The sequence below is a fragment of the Balaenoptera acutorostrata genome, chromosome 15 (genome assembly GCF_949987535.1).
Source record: "Balaenoptera acutorostrata chromosome 15, mBalAcu1.1, whole genome shotgun sequence".
NCBI lineage: Eukaryota > Metazoa > Chordata > Mammalia > Artiodactyla > Balaenopteridae > Balaenoptera > Balaenoptera acutorostrata.
Window position 1 is genome coordinate 77,805,085 of NC_080078.1, and position 21,218 is coordinate 77,826,302.

The window sequence follows — 21,218 nt, forward strand, 5'->3', positions numbered from 1 at the left end:
GTGAGAGTTCCCTACATCTGCAATCTACTTATCAGATCAGAAAACAGGCTAAGAAAACATTTGAAACAGAAGACACTTGGAGTCATACGCTTACCTGCAGCTGCACTGGTGGATGTAATAGATGCAGAGGGTAAAGCAGAGTTTTGAATAGGTCTACCTGCATTTTCAGAGGGCAGAGAGCTAGTAGTAGAAGGAATACTCATCAAAGGCTGTGAGAGAAGAGACTGGTTCTTGTTCAGTATTTGGCTCCCTGAGAGAGCGGCAGATGGGTTCTGAACTTGCACTTGAACTTGAGACATGGTCACTTTCAACAAAAGTGAACAACTGCAGGTAAACAGCTTTCAGTGCAGGTTAATTCAGTGCTATGAAGTCTAAAGTTCTACCTGAAAGTTGTAAGGGAAAGAAAATAAAAAGATAAATTATAGAGGAGATATGTAATTGCCAATATTCAGTCAAAATTGGTGTCACCTACTCAAGTATGATAATAGCCCCGTTTAGTACGTAGCTATGTTGATTAGAAATGTGTCTCTCCTTGGTATACAGTAAGGTTCACTAGCCTTGTGAATTTCTCAAAGTGTTTTTAAATGACTTACAATACCCACATGCCCTGCGTGTTCATTTTACAAAGAGAATTGGCATGGTATAATATTTATTGTTGAATATTAAGAATTATAAACTATAGCTTATATTCAAAAATGTAAATTAAAAAATATGAAGAGGTTTTCCATTGTGTATGGGATATGGTAAAGGTTTCTGGTTTCAAAATGATAAGAAACTGAAAGCAAACTGCGTTTGTAAAACCATTAACAGGTGAATGTAAACACCGCTTCCATTTTAGGGCCATATGCTCAGATTGGCAACCTTAGAGCTTTCCTTTACATTGACTGAAGAAAGAGAAGAATTCCTCACTTTTCCTGTTTCTTTTTCCTTATGATGGTAAAAGATCTCTTTGTTTTCCTACAAGGTTTGTTTGAGATAGTCTCATTTACTTACAGATCCCAAACAAGAATTGCTGCACCCACATCAATGCTCATGATCCTGAGAAATTATTTGAATAGCCAAAGAACATTCTATAGTATTTCTACCATTAAAAGCAAAAGCGGAGAAGATGAAGAAGAGAGGAACAGATTTCAGACTGACGATTTTACGAGGGGAGATTGTTTATTGCATCTTGTAAGTTCCAAAGGCACTAATCCTAAATACATTTAAATTTCTTCACAAGTCAAAAATAAGGACAGTTCTGCTCATTTTCATAGTCATAGTTCAAAAAGCTGAAAATGTTTAAGCAAATCAAAAGTACTCAAAAATAACCAGTAAGCAACAAGGAATAGAAAAAGCCAACCAAAGCAGAAACTAGCAAGCTAACAAATTAGAAGTTCTATTATAGAGTAATTTTTGTTACTTTATTTTTTTTTAAGTCTCAAAATGATTTTAAATTAACGCTGGACCTCTAGAAAGAGATGAATGACCAGAGCAATTAAGTTACTGGAGGAGCCCTGGCACACCCTCTCTTGCTGAGAGCAAAAAGGACTACAAAGTTCAAAACAAGACAAAAAACAAAAACAAACCTCAGCTAAACTATGACTTTGGTTAATAGAGGCATAAACATTACCTTATACAACAAAATTCTCCAATATTGCAGTTGTTCCTTGCTTACTTTTGAAATCAGAACAAAATAACAGAGGAGATGTACTGAAGATCTAGGTAATGGTCTTAGCAGACAAGTTGCCAGTGTCAAGAAATAAGTCCAGAACCTTTCAGAAGTCAGCTATGATCTTGTTTCATTGTTCTTATTTCATTCAGCTGCCAAAATATAAACATTTCTCTCTTAATCTTCCCCCTCCTTCTCTTATTCACTCTCTCCCTCTCTTTCTAAACTCTGTCTTGAGGGCATTTTTCTAAAGAGTATACTCACAACTTCACAACACCAACCATAGGTCACAGGTCAAAACATAAGCCAAAAGCAAAGTGTTTGCTCCAGAGTCTACCTGCATCCAGAAGGAGCAACCCAACTCTGCCCTGGGTGGCTCTCAGAGTCTCAGACTGAATGAACTAAATTTAGAAAGGGTGGGGCCCAAAGGGATCTCTTTTGGCTAATGTTCTCTACAGCAGGCCCACTGCCAGCATTTCCAGCCACAGACATAAATTCATAGGTTTTCTAGAAGGTGAGAAAGGGAACAAACAAGTTATTAATTAAAACTGCCCCAAAAATGTTAACCCCAGGTACACCTGGAGGAGTTATGTCTTTAAAACAACTGGTTGAAAACAGTAGCTCAGAAGTGCAAATAAAAAAAATTTTAAACCCTCCTAATAAGGCTCTGCATTTTACAAATTTTTAAATTTCCAATATGACCAATAAAAATTCGACAAACAGTACTCATTTTTAGTCATTTACTAATTTAACATTTCTATGTGTCGTTAAGCCTGAAAAGAGAATCTGAAGCAGTAGTTCTAAAGAGGGGGCAATTTTGCTCCCCAAGGACATTTGACAATACCTGGAGCCATTATTTGGTTGTCATATTTGGGGGATGGCAGAACCTATTAGTACCTAGTGGGTAGAAGGGCAAGCATGCTATTTCTAGTACATATATAATACGAATCCACAAAATAAAATCTTACTAATGTATTAAGCAGCTTATATTCTCATACAGGAAAAGAAAACCCCCTTTTCATCTCAAAAGGCTCTAAAACACTGATGCTAATATTTTACCCAAACAGATGCTCCTCCCCTAAGAGAAGCCGGGCAGCTATCATAGCTATGAATGGGGGGAAATATACGGTTTACTTACATAATTCAAAGAACAAATAAAGTTTTTCATTACTGCTATCTATATAGTTCACAGAAGCATTCAGGGGAATCACAGAATTTCAGAGATATTACTTCTGTATAAATTTAGAACCTGTAGCTCAACAGTGCTCCATACTGAGATTAAATCCTTAAATGAAAACTTATCTTTTCCTTTACACCTGTCTTTAAGGATTGTTTTCCATCAGATAAATTAGGGACTTAAAAGAGATTAAAATGCTTTATTAGAATCTTCTTACAGAAGAACAATATTTCACACACAGTAAAATTAGGTTGAAAAGTTTGAAACACAGAGACTCCAGCTTTCCCCAGCGTTGGAAACACCTTGACTGTTAAGCCCGTGTTGTGCTATTTCCCTGCCTCCAGCACAGACGAGAACCTTTAATCTCCTGGGTTTTTTCCTATTTGAAGAGCTTGAGAAACCAACTAAAGAAAACATTTTCATCCTGTTCTCAAATCCTAAATTTGTGGAGTACATATAAGAACTACGACATTATAAGGGGTGAGATGACAATTATGGGTACCTCTATAAAAGCATTTTTTTAATTGTACATGTTGTGCTAAAAAGTGATCAGGCACAAAATGCATATTCCTAACTCAGCAGTGAACCTACCAAGACTGGGCCATACTGAGTGCACAGTCTGAGAGATTTAATACACAAAAAGGCAGATCCTTCTAGAAACAGTTTACAGAAACACCTACACTACTACTTAGTCCTAATCGCTTTCAACTAACAGATTGTTAAATTGTTGCAGTATGAAATACCTACTTCAGCAGTTAGGGAAGATCATTTTTAATACCCAATTTTTTATCAGGATTTACACATGACATAATGAAGTATCTATACTTTTGTGCAATCAACACATCATTCCCCTTTGTAATAAGTGATGTTTCCAAACAAGATGTGTTTTTTAAAAAACAGGAAGGAAGGAAAGGAGGGAGGGAGGGAAGAAAGTCATCCCAATTCTGGACAAGCTTTTAAGATAGCCAAAACATTGCACGAAATATCTCCCTTTCTCTTCTTTATTATATCTTATATAGTATGGGTACACAGATACAAAGGAATATTCCAGTTCCTCACCATGACAGAACATTAACAGTACCAACAGCAATTTTAGGATATATTTATTCACTATTCAACAAAAATTTATTAAGCATCTACTACATGTGAACCCTTTTATGGCAGATTGTACATTCTCAAGTGCTAGAAACTACTTGTTAAACTTTTCCTCAAAGACACAAGAAGAGCTCTTTAAGCAACCAACTGTACGTCTATTAATCTGTTCTCTATAGCTTCTGAGAGGCTTCACTCTCAGAGAAATTTTGTCAACTACAAAAAGTTAAGGAATAAACCACTTTTCCTATAAAAGCCTTGAAATATACCTAAAATACCCACATCATTCCCTTACATCCAACACTTACTTCCAAGATCCCTGTCCAATACATCTTTCTAGCTGCAATGTGGTTATGTTTTCTGCAAGTGAACTCACTCCCCCACCACCATACCACCCTACCTTCACCTCCCCCTACCAGCATCCACCATCCCCTGCCCCCTGGAAAGAGCAATTCACTGACTCCAAATGTTATCCAAACACCTGCAGGCAGGGCAACCACAAGTACAGAAACATGGCAATCACTATCATCCTACATAATCATTTCCAAAAAGACAATGTCAACGTCAAGCAAATAATGTCCAACAGCAGGCCCATATATCAAATCACGCAATAATAAAAGGTTCTTGAAAAGAAATATGACCAAATTACTTAAAAGAAAAAAAAAAAAGACCACAACGTACTTGGTGCTCAAGAGAAAGACACAGGACAAACAGCCATGATGAGGCACAATCACTCACAAGACAATAAAATGAGCCAAAGATAATGCCTGGAAACAACCCAGACTGTTCAAGACCTTTGCATCCAATACAAGTGACTGACTGCAGCCCCCCTCACACTTGGCCCAATGCCAAGTGGGCAATGGAGGATTTTCTTTCCACACAGATGTAACCATTAGGTGGTCCATTTAAAGAAATATTTCCTAAAAGAGAATTCATTATTAATTGTTCATCATAGAAAAACCATCACACCATACTGTGCACTAAAGGGAAAAAAAAAAAAAATTTTACCTCTGCAGCCTAACAAGCTGCAAACCTTATTTTCTTTTCTAGGTTTGAAACATCATTAAGTTCCCCTCCTCCCTTCCCTAGGAGAACTTCTTAAAAGTAACTCAACACAAACACTTATTATTTTTGTAAACATGGAAGTTTGGGTGTTTTTTTTTTTTTTTGGCCATGCCGTGCAGCTTGTGGGATCTCAGGTACCCAAGCAGGGATTGAACCCAGACCCTCGGTAGTGAAAGCGCAGAGTTCTAACCACTGGACCGCCAGAGAATTCCCAAAATGGAAGTGTTTTTAAATCAAAATGAATACCTGTTTGTGATCTGCTGGTGACTGTTAAGAGTAATACTGTGTAACATATTCTTGAATAAGAAGGGGCTTGGTTCAATACACTTAACTGTCTTTTCTTTCAAAGAAAAAAAATTGTAGTCTGTAGCCATGTGCCATCTATGTAGAAACCAGCCTTGCTGCTAAGTAGCAACAAACAATGTTAAATCAGGTCAAACTTCTGAGTTGTGGCTTTCAGTTCTACTCCCAACTCAGATAGCAATTATACGCCCAACTCTTGCCAATCCACTGCTTGCTGCCTCAGTTTCCCCAAAGCACTCTGTAATAGGCTCTTTGACAAAGCCTCAGTTGTAGCAATCTGAGAGCTAAAACACTGAAGGAATCCTGAGGCACTGGTAACAGCTACTCAGTTCTTTGAAAAGAAAAGCATTATACAAATTCAGTGTGATGAGTGCAAATCCATTCCCTGAGCTTTGTATAACTTCTCTAAATTCCTCATGCATCAGTTTCCTTATTCCCAAAGAAAGCAAGGGTTAACTTGTCTATTAATTACCACCTCAGAGATAGGGTACGATCATGTGCTTTCAGCCCTTAGAGGGAAAGTGCTAAAGAACACAAAGCAGTGTCAATGCTTGCAGTGTCCTGACAAAGGACTGTAAAATCCTCAACACTCTTACAGTAAAACTTTTTTGGTCGAGATGATCACAAGCACTCAGTGGTAAACAGAACTTGTTTTCATTCACAACAGAAAACAATGTGGAATTATTTCCACAAGTTTGAAAACCAAGTTTAACATAAGCAATCTGTGAAATCAAAGGCAAACTACAAAAGTTTCTATGACCAAGATGCTATTGACCGAGTTATGTTTAACAACATTTCAGTGGTAAATTTTCAGGTCTCTACATTTAAAGTGTATGGCAGTGCTGGCTAGCAGGTTTTACATTCTTGCCAACAATTTTCCCTGTATTGACTTTTTTTTTTTTTCCCTGTATTGACTTTCTAATTAAATCCCAAGAGTAAAAAGAAATCAAACTGCATAAAATTTCTTGTTTCTCTAATACTATAGCCAGAAGTAAAAGTCATTTTCCACACAAATCATTGAAGAATTCAAAAACATTACAGATTATGAACAGGCCTGAAATTACAGAGCCAAATTATGCGTACCTTAAAAACAAGTACTCCAGCAACAATGTTGTTTTGGTTCAGAGAGGTTACGTGGTTGGGAAACTCCTGGAAAATAAGAAACAACAGTAGTTTACTAGAGTAGATCTTTTTCTGAAAATGAAGATACATATTGCTAAAGTTTTGGGGAAACCTAAAATTTACAAGTAGGGAAGGAAGTTTCTGAAAGCATGATGTCATGGCTTGAAGCAGCACACTGTATAGTCTACAAAAGAAACAAGTGCCTGGGAACTAACTGGGTAAAAAGTGCTTTGTAGAGACACAAACATATGAGACAGTAAAAATTTCCTTTTTAAATTTTAATTACTTCTTGCTAAGAGAACTATGAATACCTCGGAATTAATTTTTTAGAAAGGAACTGGAGGGAACTCCCCGGCGTTCCAATGGTTAGGACTCTGTGCTTTCTCTGCTTCTGGTTCAATCCCTGGTCGGGGAACTAAGATCCTGCAAGCTGCACGGCATGCCCAAAAAAATAAATAAATAAATAAATAAGGAACTGGACATCATATACTGTCCAATCACACAAGCCTGATTTTTAAATTTGCAGCCTTTAACTCCCGATTAAATATTTTATTCATAAATGTCCTTACCATATGCTTGGTGATGCAAATGCAATTACATGGGAAAATTTACAAAAAGGAACTTGTACATAAATATTCTTATAGTAAACTGCAAAATATGAAAAAGCACATTACCTCTAGTAAATCCAAATCATAATCATTCTTTAGAACTGGATTTCAGATGACATAAGAGTTTAACTCTCAAACTCTCAGGTCTCATTTATCTAGAGGCGCCCCTTCTGTAAACTGGCAGTAGTCAGTAACAAATAGAATTCCTTACCTTGAGATGCTTTTTGCGTTTTTACAACATAAAGTAATTTTGCTCATTTCAATTTCACACTGCTACTGTGACTTAGTAAACAATAAAAAGTAGCTGTTCACTGTCCAAATAATTTCAGAAATAAAATCATGAGCTTTAACTGGTTCTACAGTATTTTAACAACCCAACTTCTTTCTGTAAATAGTACACTGTACTAACAATTCTCCAATCTAGAACCCTATTGTTCCACAGTCTCACCCATTCAAAAGACTACCATGAATGGAAAATGAAAAGGCCTCTGCACAGCCCAAACGAGTGTCTAAGACCACCTAATAGAGCCCATGCTTTCTGCCAATGCGGGCTTCCCTCAATTCAAGCTCATCTAAATCTATGCTGAACGCTTGTGGTAGGTTTGGTTATCTAGTTTTCTAGCCCAAACCTGAAGTTAAAAAAATAAAATGTTGGGCTTCCCTGGTGGCGCAGTGGTTGAGAATCTGCCTGCTAATGCAGGGGACACGGGTTCGAGCCCTGGTCTGGGAAGATCCCACATGCCACGGAGCAGCTGGGCCCGTGAGCCACAATTGCTGAGCCTGCGCGTCTGGAGCCTGTGCCCCGCAACGGGAGGGGCCGCGATGGAGAAAGGCCCGCGCACCGCGATGAAGAGCGGTCCCCGCACCGCGATGAAGAGTGGCCCCCGCTTGCCGCAACTGGAGAAAGCCCTCGCACGAACCGAAGACCCAATACAGACAAAAATAAATAAATTAATTAATTAAAAAAAGAAAATCCTTAAAAAAAATAAATAAATAAAATGTTAAAAAGGAGTTGCTAGAATCAGACAACAGTGAGAAACAACTGCTAACAACAGCAAAGAAAAAAAGGGGGAGGGAGGAGAAAAATAGCAGTCTACAACCCCATGGATTTCAAACATCTCAACAAAACACAGGTGACAGCTGAGATTCATATACACATTCACACTTCCATGAGCAAACTTTTTTTTTTAATCCCCAACCATTTCCAAAGCCATCCTGATTATTACCAGTGTATCTTTATACCACTTACTTACTCCAAGCAGCAGCAGAGAAGAAAGACTATGGGATAAGCCCAACTCCCTTTCTTTCCCACTCAAGAAGCACACCAGAACACAAGAGAGTGAATTAAATTCATTGCTTTATTCACTCAACAAATAATTACTGAACACCTACTAAACAGTAGGCACTATTCTGGGCACTAGGGAGAGAGGAGTATACAAATAAGATGTAGTCTCTGTCCTCATGGAATTCAAATTTGTATAGGAATAACCCTGACTCCAACACAAACTTAAATAAGTAATTCACAGTGGCATTTTAATTAGTAGTAACATCATTTATAATACACATTACCTCATAACTAAAGAAGACACAAAAGAACATAAAAGGCCCCCTGGCTGCAAGACACTGATTTAGGATAAGGGCAAACAAGCTATGACATGGCTGTTTGGGTGAGGTAGAGAAAACTCTGGACTGGGGATCTGAGTTTGGGTGCCAACTCAGGTGCTCAGCTGAACTACCCTGAGCAAGTTACTCTGTAGACTTCAACCTTTTAATATATCAATAGGGTTACCACCACCAATTTCATATGATTAACAAACAATAATCATATTATTCTTGGGTGGATGAACTGGCAATGTAGGTGAAATGCTTATAAACTACGACAAAGTTAGCTAATAAACATCACTTTCTTAGGGTACACAATAACCAATATTATAAAATAATATTAATAAATTATGTTCAAAACACACTATTTAAGAAAGAAAAAAATGTAGCAAACGTAAAAAGAACCTCGTCCCCTCCAAAAAATTTTTTTTACTTTATTCTTTTTTATGTTTGGTGCTTAATAAATTCTGAGTTAACAGGGAAAATAGTTCTTTGGCAGTCGTCCTCTAAATGTTCCAGACTGTAAAGGTTCACTCTACTACAAACCAAAAGGAAACTTATTTACCTGACTATATTTGACTGTCATCTAGGTAAAGGGTCATGGAGCCTCAATGAGCAGGTTAAACTGTGCAACAAAGAACGTAAGCCTCCAAGAATAATCAGACTTATCATTACATATAAATTATCTACTAACAGAGGAAAGGACTGCCTTGCATTTTGTACCAAATCACTGGCAGACAAGGATCCTATTCGTATCAGGATGGAATCTGCAAGGGTAGAAAATTCATGTCTTAGTTAATTTTAATCTATAGAAAGCATGGACTTCAAAAGAGCAAAAATGTGCGAGAATCAGACAAGATCTAGGTAGATCATAAAGCTCATGCCTGAGAGGAGCTAATATAGTAACATCTTAAGAAGCATTATCTGCTCATTTCATTCCCAGAAAAGACACATTTCCAACACCTTTTCATGATTAATGAGACACACTTATGACTTGGTTGAGGTTAAACACAGAATGGAAACTCATATACCAAATCCAAACTCATAACCCCAAATCCAAAGGCACATTTAATTTCAGTGATCTAGCCTTTTAAGACTAACCATAATGGTTGCCCTGGTGGCGCAGTAGTTAAGAATCCGCCTGCCAATGCAAGGGACACAGGTTTGATCCCTGGTCGGGGAAGAGCCACGTGCCGCAGAGCAACTAAGCCCACGCACCCCAGAGCCCACGTGCCGCAACTACTGAAGCCCGCGTGCCTAGAGCCACCACAATGAGAAGCCCATGCACCGCAATGAAGAGTAGCCCCCTCCTGACACAACTAGAGAAAGCCGGCGCACAGCAACAAAGACCCAACGCAGCCAAAAATAAATAAATAAAAATTTTTAAAAATGGCTGGGAAGCAAAGAGGGCAACAACCCTATAAAGTTAATTAGAGGCTTAGTTAACTCATTTCCAGTAAAGCAGAATAATATGATTCTAAAGAGACTAATTTTCAGACTTCCCTGGTGGCGCAATGGCTAAGAATCCACCTGCCAATGCAGGGGACATGGGTTCGAGCTCTGGTCCGGGAAGATCCCACATGCCGCGGAGCAACTAAGCCGGTGCGCCACAACTACTGAGCCTGCGCTCTAGAGCCCGTGAGCCACAACTACTGAGCCTGCACGCCTAGAGCCCATGCTCCGCAAGAAGAGAAACCACCGCAATAAGCCCACGCACTGCAACGAAGAGTAGCCCCCACTCGCCGCAACTAGAGGAAGCTCGCGCGCAGCAACAAAGACCCAACGCAGCCAAATAAATTAAATAAATAAATTTATATATTTAAAAAAAACTGATTTTCTTGGCAACAACCTTGTCTACAGTTAATAAATCATTTTCAATAAACTTCATGAAGGATTATAGCAATAATTTAGGGGAGAGCATCCTTCAACACAAAGGCTAATGAAACATCATCATCCCCATTTACCTCTAAGCCCCACCCCCAACCTCTGAAACAGCTTAAAAGTTTTAGTTTAATTTGACTATAGTAATCTGTCACAACAAACAAAAGGAAACTGAAAATCTTCAAACTATTTCAAGGAAATGATGAACAGCATTCATTTAAAAGACTGAGTACTACTGAGTCAGACTTTTTTCCAAATTGGTCTGAAGTCCTAGTGAACAAAATTCATCCTAACTGTGGTGGGTGGGAGAACTGGGGAGAAAGCACTGGTGACACGCAGAATAAATTACTCTAAACAAAAAGCACCTGAGAATAATTAGAGACGCGTTGTGCTTCAGTGGAAAGAGCTCAGGACCCCACTCCAGTTACTTGGCCTCCCAGATGGGCCTCAGCACCTCAGCTATTACGACCCTTCCTTTGCAAAGACGTTGGGGAGTAACAGAAACACAACACAAAGCGTCCACTTCAACCTCTGGCACAAAGGAAGAGCTCAGTGAACAGCAGCTTTTACATTATTAGATAAATTCAATTTGACCTTTCAGATTCCTTTGCTCCATCAAATAACACTCACCCTGTAATCCTAACCTGGCACATGGTAAGAGTTTAATAAATAGTAGCAAATATTATTATCCAGCAGATTCACTGATCCTGTCCTCAGTCACATAAACATCTACAAATATGAACTTATAGTTACACACCACTTGTAAAGAAAACATTTTAAATGGGAATAGAGGACATGCTGACTAAAATCAACCCACACTCACTGGGCAATCAGTTCTAACGTTACTTCAAATATAGAGACAATCTGATGAGCAACCATTTTCATTTTGGGAAAAGACTCCAGGGCACTTAAATAGATTTTCTTAGACTTTTTAGTCCAGCAGACATTTCAAAAAGCCTCTAGGACAATTATGACCTCTCTATTATAATAATACAATTATCTGTTTTGCTTCCATTACTGTTATAAACTCACAAGATCATCACATTTTTCCAAATTAGACTCCAGATTAAACAGAAGCAGATGGGCTACAGATTTAATATTTAGAAGACTAATTTTTAATTGAAAGCAAATACATTCTTGGATAGATTTTTCTACTTTTGCTTTCAGTAAATTACTTTGAGGGAGCCCCCTGAATATACTCCTTTAACAAATAATTGAACATGTGTTACTCCAGAAAATATAATTAAGTCTGAAGAGAATTTGTTTCTACCTCCATTTATCTGGTGACATAAATCACTTTACATCAACCTTATTCACTACTATAGGAATGTAAATATTTAAAAAAATAAATAAGCTATTTGCAGTAATTTCCTCATTTTACCATTTTATTAAAATAAATAATTCTCTTTGGTGAAGTTTTTTAGTTCAGAGCATTAAGCTGTCAGCAAAACATATCCAAGCCATCCATCTAGTGGCATTTGTTAAGATCAACATAGCTGCATATTTATAATCTTATTATCTCCTTATGTGAGAAGAAAGGATTTGATCAACATTATTCAAACTTCGTAATACGTGATTCGTAGGTAAGCACAGCTTGGTGCAAAAAGTTCTTTAAACAATTTCCTTTAAAAGGCAAAGAGTTCTGGGACTTCCCTGGTGGTCCAGTGGTTAAGACTCGGTGCTTCCACTGCAGGGGGCACAGGTTTGATCCCTAGTCAGGGAAGTTCCACATGCCTCAGGATGCAGCATGAATGAATGAATGAATGAACGGATAGATAAATAAATGAATAAATAGGTAAATAAATAAACATAGATAAATAGATAAATAAATAAAATTTAAAAAATAAAATAAACCACAAAGCGTTCTGTAATCAAAGTAAAATTGGAAACAAAAGTCAACAAAGCTCTTGGCTTTTAAAGATCTAGGAATACTTTGTAGAAATGTCTCAATTTAAAATTAACTGTGGTGCAGGCTTCCCTGGTGACACAGTGGTTAAGAATCCGCCTGCCAATGCAGGGGACATGGGTTCGAGCCCTGGTCCAGGAAGATCCCACATGCCGCGGAGCAACTAAGCCCGTCTGCCATGGCTGCTGGGCCTGCGCTCTAGGGCCCACGAGCCACAACTACTGAAGCAGACGCACCTGGAGCCTGTGCTCCGCAACAAGAGAAGCCACTGCAATGAGAAGCCCGCGCGCAGCAACGAAGACCCAATGCAGCCCAAAATTAATTAATTAATTATTTCAAAAAAGGATGTTAAAAAAGTTATAAAAAATAAACAAAATTAACTGTGGTAGATAGCATGCTGTGTGCTAATGTTATAATTTACTTGGAAATGTATCGAAAAATAAAATGGATTAATGAATTAAAAGAGATGGACAGATGGAATAGACATGTAATAAAGCAAATACAGTAAAATAATGGCAGAAAGTAGGTGGTAAACATAGAGGTGTGCACTGAAATTCTTTAAACTTTCTTATGTGTGTGAAATTTTTCATAACAAAATGTTGGGGGAAAATAACCATAGCAAATAACATGTCTTCTCATGGTTCAACCTCTAACCTACAAATTATATTTTTGGAATGGCATAAATAAAACCTGGTCAAAATCAAACATTTAAGGAAAAGCTCATGCAGAAAATTACACCAGAAGCATTTTAACCACAAAGGTCTCTGTCACAAGAAGTTAATTTAAAACAATCTGTTGCAGGTCTAGTGTGAAACAAAAATCTGTCATAAAATTCTCTAAACATTTTTTTGAGGTTAATTTGTGCTTTTATTTGCCAGTATAACTTAACTACAGTGGCCTGCAAACTTTTTTGATCTAAAAAATACATTTTACATGACAATCCAACGAACACACACATATATAATATATATACATATATATAAGTGAAACAAAAGTTCTCTAAACATTTTTGAAGGCCACAAAATCCTATTCTGAGAGAAATAAAGCAACTCCAAAAGCTCTCATCTGAGGGGGAAGAATTTATATTTCCCCAAATTGAGCAAATCTTTGTCATTAAGTATGACATCAAGTATGATCCAGTTTGGAGGTTCATAAACAAGGCTCCTAGAATTTTGATTTATGACATTCTACAGAAAGATACGTTTTTCATGAAAGTTCCATCTTTATGCTGGTGAGATTTCACTCTTTCTTACTCCATCTAGTAAAAGGGCATCAGAGAAAACTGTCCCACAAGCTGAGACCCACTCTGTGCCACCTTACATTGTCACTGTCGTATTGGGGAGAAGCTGTGGATGAAGCAAGCACAGTGCAGCCCCATGCCTAATGATTACACCCAGAACGTTAATGGGTTAGACTTCAAGAACTGGGAGGGGGGCGGGGGGGGAGTTCCATGCCTCATGCTCATTTCTAAACTTAAGATAATCTGTATATAAATAGGCTTTCTGGCTGAATCTTAAAAGAGAGCACTTTAGTCTGAACAAACTATATTAACGGTAACAATTCCAAATACTTAAAAGTTTTACTGAAAGCCTACTGGGAAGCACTGAGCATTTTTTAAAATAAAGTACATATTGTGTCCTTTCTTAGATGCCAAATTGGTTGGGGTTTTTTTTTCCCCCTAATGTTAAGAGGTATCCACATCCCTCCTCATCTCCCAAGTTGTAATAACTAAAACATAAGTTAACTGTAACTGATCAAGCTCAAAAGTAAACTTACACAAATGAAATAATGACATTACAGGTCTACAAGTTGAAAACTGTTCATGACAAGAAATTTCAAAAGTAACAATGACAAACATAATATTCCTGTCAACTTCCATTCTAGGAGAGATCTCTTCTTAGATGAGAAAGAAAAATATGAACATTTATGCTGTGAATTCATTCATATTTACAAAATTGGTTTGTAAATACAGCAGATTGGGGGGGCGGTCTTTAGAAAATAGTTCTACAACAGTTTTGAAATCAAATATCTTTTGCTTAATTCTTAACCTAAGGTGACAGCAGTATACTTATACAACTACTGTAAAGAAACTTTGCAAGTTTCATTATGAATTATTAACTATTTTAACACAAAGTTATTCTCCATCAAAAGTGGTTTCATAGGTAGGCCTCCACCAAAACAGAATTAGGGATATCTGTATTTCTGATTGCTCCTCAATTATAGTCATTAATAGCTCAAAAATTGTTGCTCTTGTACACAAAGAAGCAAGGCAGCATCCTGGATATGACTTTGAGGGGGATAAGGATTTTTTTTTCTGCTGTAATTATGCATAAACAGAGATAAGAAGCCCAACAAACCAAATAAAATGAGAACTATGATTCCACTAAAAGTAAATTTTGTGACAGATTAAGAGTCTGGGGCAATCTGATAAAATTATATGATATTCAGGATTTATGTCAAAATAACCCAGTTTGGGGGAGGGAGTACTACATGAAACAAGATTGACCTTGGCAATGAGTTAATAATTATCAAATCTGAGTGACCAGTTCAGGGGGGTTCTCTATACTATTCGACTTTTGTATGTTTTCCATAATAGAAAGTTGTTCAAAATTAGATTATTGACTGAAATGTTAAAACATCATTTTCCTAACACTACTGTTTTTGATATGGCAGAAGACATGCTTTGTACTGCTTCTACAGCTGTTTACTTCGGTGTTTTTAGAGTCATCCAAACAAAGACTTTAAACTATTTCTTGATGGTAAGACTGTGTCAGAAAATTCCAGGAAAATGTCAAAAACAGGGAGGCCACTTTGCATCCTGTGTGTTAACTGAGAGATGGGTGTAAATCAAAAGAGTTTAAGTTCAGTAAGGAAATTTACTACCTAAAACAATGCTATGACACAGGAGGATCAGTCAGTAGAGCAAACACACACTCCTTCCTCTTTTGTAAATTTGAACCTCCATAAATTGAATTTCCTTAATGAAGGGTAAACCTATACAACTAAGAACAGAATTAAAAGAAACTCAGTATCTTTAAATAAAGTTGCTGTTTTAAAAATCCCACCTGTCACCAGGATGACTGTAACTACCCCCTCTACAATCCCACTGTATTTTTAGTTTTTACTTCAAGCTGCAATGTAATCTACTGAATACATTTGGTAAGCACACTGATTCCTGAAAGTCCAAAATCAACCAAAAATCTGGTCTAACTCTTTTCCCACCACCCTCTAAACAATTAAAGCTACAAGCAGAAGAGAAGAGTGACCTTAAAAACGTCCCCACACCAAGAGAACAGAGGCAGAACAGACTGAAGCACACATCTTCGCCCGAACAGAAGAAAACTTCCACATAAGCAATACTGCGACACGGAGGTGGGGCAAGAGCTTAAAAGGAAAGTCGGCCAACGGGGACGGAGGGAATAAAAGCAAAGCTGCCGTGAGAAAAAGTCAAAAGTTAGAAATGCAGCGGCAAAAAAAGGACAACTTTTCCAGCTTCGTACACCCTCCCTCCAGAGCCTGACACACATCAAGTGCTCCAGAAAGGTTTGCTAAACTCAAGGAAACTTTCCCAGAAATGGAAAGACAACAAGAAGCGGATGATGGCAGGAAAATGGACAGGTTGCTCATACGGAGGGAGCTGGTGAAAATCCTGCAGTTGACTCAGCGGAGAACGTGGAAATAGCAACACTATCTTTTACAGACTGCCTACTTACAGAGTATCCCAATTAAACGTACGCCCCTTTCAGATGTTAACAACCCAAAACAATGCCCCGGCGCTGGCGGTGGGCACAACGCTGAACGTTTCTGCCTCTAAAGAAACCCAAACGGCTAGGTAGGTCAACTTTGGTCCACTCTACCCATTAAGTTATACCTTAATATCATGCTAATAAATTATGCAGACGGTTTATTGGGACACGCTGTGCGTCTGGCACTCTGATAAGCGCTTTATGCGCCCCATTTCACTGAACCTTAACAGCCTTCAGAGGCAGGGACGGCATTAGCCCCTTTTTCTAACCAAAACACAAAGACTTCAAGTGACTTGCCGAAGGGGACAGCGCTGGGATTTGCACCCGCGCTGGACACCTGGGCCGTGCGCGTAACTATAACGCTACAGGCCCGGCTGGGGAGATTTAGGTGCTCCGGCCCGCAGGGACTTGAACCGGGGATCCCCCCGCCCCCGCCCCCGCCCCGGGAATAACTTCGGCATCGCCGCCCAATTAGAGGAATGAGGAAAGGCGGCGTGGCACCTGTTTCTGGGCCCAGCAAGGGGTGGAGGAGCTAGGGACGCCCAAGGTCCAGGCCGCGGGGCGCCCCGAGGCGGGAGGCGCGGGAGAACCCGCCTCCTCCGGTAAGGCCCCGAGGGCGGGAGAGAAGCCCGGGGAAAAAGGCCGAGCGCGCGGGCCCGCCGAGGCCTAAACCCCACCCGCCGCCCACCTCCCAGCGGCCGCGGCGCCCGCGCGGGCCCCGCCAGGCCTGGCCCTGCCGCCTCACCTGGCTGCTGCCCCGAACTCGTCTCCCGGCCGGCAGTCCTGGGCGGCGGCGGAGGCGACGGCGAGGAGGGAAAGGAGGAAGGAAGAGGAGGAAGGGACGGCGGGAGGGAAAAGGCGGAGTGGCCGCGGAGGAGGCGGGCGCCGCCGGGCCGGGGGTTGGAGGAAGGGGGAAGCCGAGCCAGACGCGGCCGCTACCGGCACAAACACTGAAGAGCCGCTCCGGCGCCCGCAGCCCGGCAGGAAGTGACGGGGGAGGGGCCTGCGCCCTCCCCCGGCCCCCGCCCGCCTCCATGCCCAGCCCCACCCGCGGCTCGGACTACAAGTCCCGGCGGGCCCTGCGGCGGCGCTGCGCTCGCAAGGCACGCCGGGAGCCTGGCTGACCCTCGCTGGTCCCACCTGAGCCTCCTAGGCCTGCCCTGGGCCCCGAGGCCTGCTGGGAGTTGTAGTTCTACTGGGAGTTGCAGGCTGCCCGTTAGACGCGGACGCTGGCGCTTCCTTCTTTTCTCCTTCCGCTTCGTTCTTCCCTTTTTCCCTTTCCCTATTCCTCTTCTCCGGCCTTTGTTCCTCCTTTCTCTCCTTCCCTCAATTCCTCCTTTCGTAAGTGTTTATTAAACGCCCGCTACTTGCAAAGCACTGCTCGAAGAGCTGAGAATATAGTGGTGATCAGACAAAAATCCCTGCCCTCATGGAACTTAGGTTCTAGTGAGGGTGAAACACAATAAAATCAGTAACTTTTATAGTGAGTTAAAAGGCAAGAAGTGCCAAATTGCTATTTCTTTCACCCAGTTGTAGATAAACTAAGTAGTTTTTTGTAGCCCTTTTATATGAGAGATTGAGGTTTGGGCGTGGGGAGTGTTGACCCTCTAGAATCACACTCAGCAAAGAATCAGACACGCGTTGTGGTAGGTTCAGGGAACAGTGAGTGAAGGGACTAAAGATGTCCAGGCAAGCTCTCTCTTGCTCATTCTAGGACTGCTTCCCCACTATTTAAAGATAGTTTCTCTCTCTCTCTCTCAATATCTCTCAATTTAACTCCTGCTCAATCTTCCTTGCCAAGGCTATATAGTTTAATGTGCATAAGTTCATGATATGAAATGTTGTGGCTGACGGGGCCACTCCAAACAGTGCTTTGGGACCTTGCCCCAGCCATGGAGGACTCCCTTCTCTGGACCAGGCAGGCCTCCTTACTTCGCTCCTTATAAAATACATTGAGACTGAATTTCAGGACACCAAAAACAGTCAAAGGAATTTCACTGTCCATTGAGTGCCCGTCTAAGACAGTACTAAGCAACATTCAGATATTGTCCAGCCCTCTGCTAAAGGTGAATTTTTTCTTTCTAACTTCCAAGCAATCTGGATCCCATAAGTCACTTGGGTAAAGGAGCAGACACAGAGGGGTTTCCCTAAACCCAAAGCTGAGGTCCCTGCACAATCAGAAAATCTCTTCAAAGGTTTAAAGGTAGAAGGGGGTGTTCTGACCCATTTTACTATCACCCTTGGGCACCCAAGTGATGAACCTATGACTTCTAGTCTCAACTTTCTTCCCTCCTCCCATATATTGAGGGGAGACCTCTCTTTTCCTTCTCTAACCCAGTCTTTGGATTTTATCCTGTGACTTGGGCCTCAACACAGCTGGGCCTTAGTTTTCCTCTTAGTTAAACAGGAACAACAATTTCCTGTTTTATCCAGGGGTCATGAGAATCAGTAGAGTTCGATGACACCCTGTCTCAACTTCCCCACCTAAAGAGTGATAGGACGCTCCTTAGTGGACTCCTAAGTGTGCTGCTCTGAGCAACCAAGGCTACTACATGCTCTTGGTTTTTGTTTTTGGCTGCTCCTCGCAGCACGCAGGATCATAGTTCACCGACCAGGGATTGAACCTGTGTCCCCTGCAGTGGAAGCGTGGAGTTCCAACCACTGCACCTCCAGGGAATTCCCTACCTGCTCTTGTTAGTGACTGATCACCCATCATCCTAGGGAATCACTTGTTCTCAGAGCACTGCCTTCCCCTCCCTCTCCCATTCTCCGGTAACCGCTGATCTTTTAACTTTGTCCCGCAGTTTTGCCTTTCCCAGAATGTCATATAGTTGGAATCAGGCAGATTGGCTTGTTTCACTTAGTAATATGCATTGCATGTATGTGGCCTTCATGTCTTTTCTCTTCTTTTTTTTTTTTTTTTTTTTTTTGGCCGCGACGCAGTTTGTGGGATCTCAGTTCATTGACCAGGGATTGAACCCAGGCCATGGCAGTGAGAGCGCCGAGTCCTAACCACTGGACCGCCAGGGAACTCCTGCCTCCATGCCTTCTCATGGCTTGATAGCTCATTTCTTTTTCTGTTTTTTAACAGACACATTAACTAACAAGAAGCATAATCTTTAGATAAAAATCAACTTCTCACAGGGTTTTTATGAGCTTTGCATGTTCCATTCCTTATTACAAACACATATAATTTATCTTCTGGCAAGGAACACACAGGATTTAGTGTAACTTAATGGTCACAATATCTTACTTCCATCTGCTTCCTAAAGAAAAATAAATAATTCCTAAAAAATAATTATTATTATTTTATTATTAAGCAAGAGTCTAGAAGCATTCTGGCCCTTGGAATAGATTTTGACTGATGGTCTCTAGGTACAAATAGAGAAAAACAAATCCAAGTGACGCACTCCTGAACCCCAGCCAGCCCACAGCTAACCTATGCCTCAGTTAAATACAATTTCTTGGTTACACAAAGTGAGAGTTCAGAGTTGTTCTCAGAAAACAAGGAGTATTAAATCTTCAGGTGGTTGTTGTTTTTCTTTTCTCTCCTTTTCTTTCTTCTGGGTTTTTAGTTTTAATTAGTTGCTATCACTTTAACACACACATAATAATCTGGGTTTGTGTCATCTCCTTAAAAATGAGGCAGGGACTTCCCTGGTAGCGCAGTGGTTAAGAATCTGCCTGCTAATGCAGGAGACACAGGTTCCAGCCCTGGTCCAGGAAGATCCCACATGCCGTGGAGCAACTAAGCCCGTGAGCCACAACTACTGAGCCCGCGTGCCACAACTACTGAAGCCCACGCGCCTAGAGCCCGTGCTCCGCAACAAGAGAAGCCACTGCAATGAGAAGCCCTTGAGCCACAACTAGAGAAAGCCTGCACATAGCAACGAAGACCCAATGCAGCCAAAAAAAATAAAATAAAATAAATTTTTTTTAAATGAGGCAGATTAGGCTGCACAGAGCCTGCTGAGTGGCACCTGTGCCCTAGAGATGGGTACTTATATTTCACCACAGTCCCCACCCTGCCCGCATCTCTCATTTATGTTACTTTCCTGTACCTGTTGATATTTGAGTTTGCAACGCCTGGCTTACTGTGCAACTGCATGGACTGAATGCTGGTCTATGGAGCTGAAGACCTGTCAGAAAGACAGTGAAAGAATCTCCAAATACAACTGTGGTGAGTATAGGAAGTAAAGGTACCTGGTGTTATGAGGGCGTTATGAAACCCTGGTTTCAGGGTTTAAGGATGGAGCATCCAGAAGCACTGTAGCTTTAGCAAAGATCTGAAGAGACACGTTGGTGGTAGCTAGGCAAAAGCAGTGCAAGTGTTCCAAGTAGGAGGGAAAGCATGTGCAAAACCCTGTGGTAGGGCACGTGGCCCAGGTCCCAGTTACTATACTACAAAACAAGCTCTCCAAAATTTAGTAGTTTGCAAGAACAGCCATCATTGTATTATCTCTAGTAGATCTGTGGGTCTGGAATTTGGAAAGAGCTTGGCTAGGTTCTTCTAACTTGGGGGTCTCTACTGTGGAGTGGACCACAGGGGGACAGAGTGCCTGGGGGCTAGCTGGGCCTCTCTCTCTTCGGGAAGCCTTAGGGCCTATCCATGTGGTCTCTGAATGGGCTACTTTGAGCTTCCTCACAGCATGGCAGCCTCAGGGCTGTCAAATTGTTTACATGACAGCTGAAAGCTTCAAGCGTGTGTATCCCATAGAGCAAGGCAGAGCTACACTACCTTATGTGACCTAGCCTTGGACGTAACATAGAGCCGCATCATAACAGACATACAGAACAATGGAAGGAAATAAACCTACATATTTACAATCAATTGATCTTTGACAAAAGTGCCAGGCATATGCAAAGAGAAAAGGATCCTCTCTTCAGTAAATTAGTGGGACACTGAATATTCACAAGCATAAGGAAGAAATTAGACTCGTATCTCACACTACCACTGTAGTTAATTGGCTACAAGCAAAACACAAGCCAGTCCAGATCAGGGTAGCAGAATTAGACTCTGCCTCCTGATGGGAAAGTGGAAACGGAGTTTAGAGGAAAGTCAGGA

General features: G+C 40.7%; 1 protein-coding gene across 23 annotated transcripts in view; it reads right to left on the reverse strand.

Moving 5' to 3' along the window:
* Positions 1-21,218, reverse strand: part of STAU1 (staufen double-stranded RNA binding protein 1) — an 86,950-nt gene that overhangs the window by 41,527 nt on the left and 24,205 nt on the right. For 5 of the 23 annotated variants that reach the window (XM_057529740.1, XM_057529738.1, XM_057529737.1 and 2 more), the window contains exons 1-3: positions 16,899-17,149; positions 6,372-6,437; positions 95-383 (exon numbers count right to left, since the gene is read on the reverse strand). In XM_057529740.1, the coding sequence (XP_057385723.1) occupies positions 95-299 (205 nt within the window). In that variant the 5' untranslated portion in view covers positions 300-383; positions 6,372-6,437; positions 16,899-17,149. Of the gene's footprint in view, positions 1-94; positions 384-6,371; positions 6,438-16,898; positions 17,152-21,218 lie in introns of those variants that run through there. The other 18 variants (XM_057529745.1, XM_057529744.1, XM_057529739.1 and 15 more) reach the window with 11 other exon arrangements.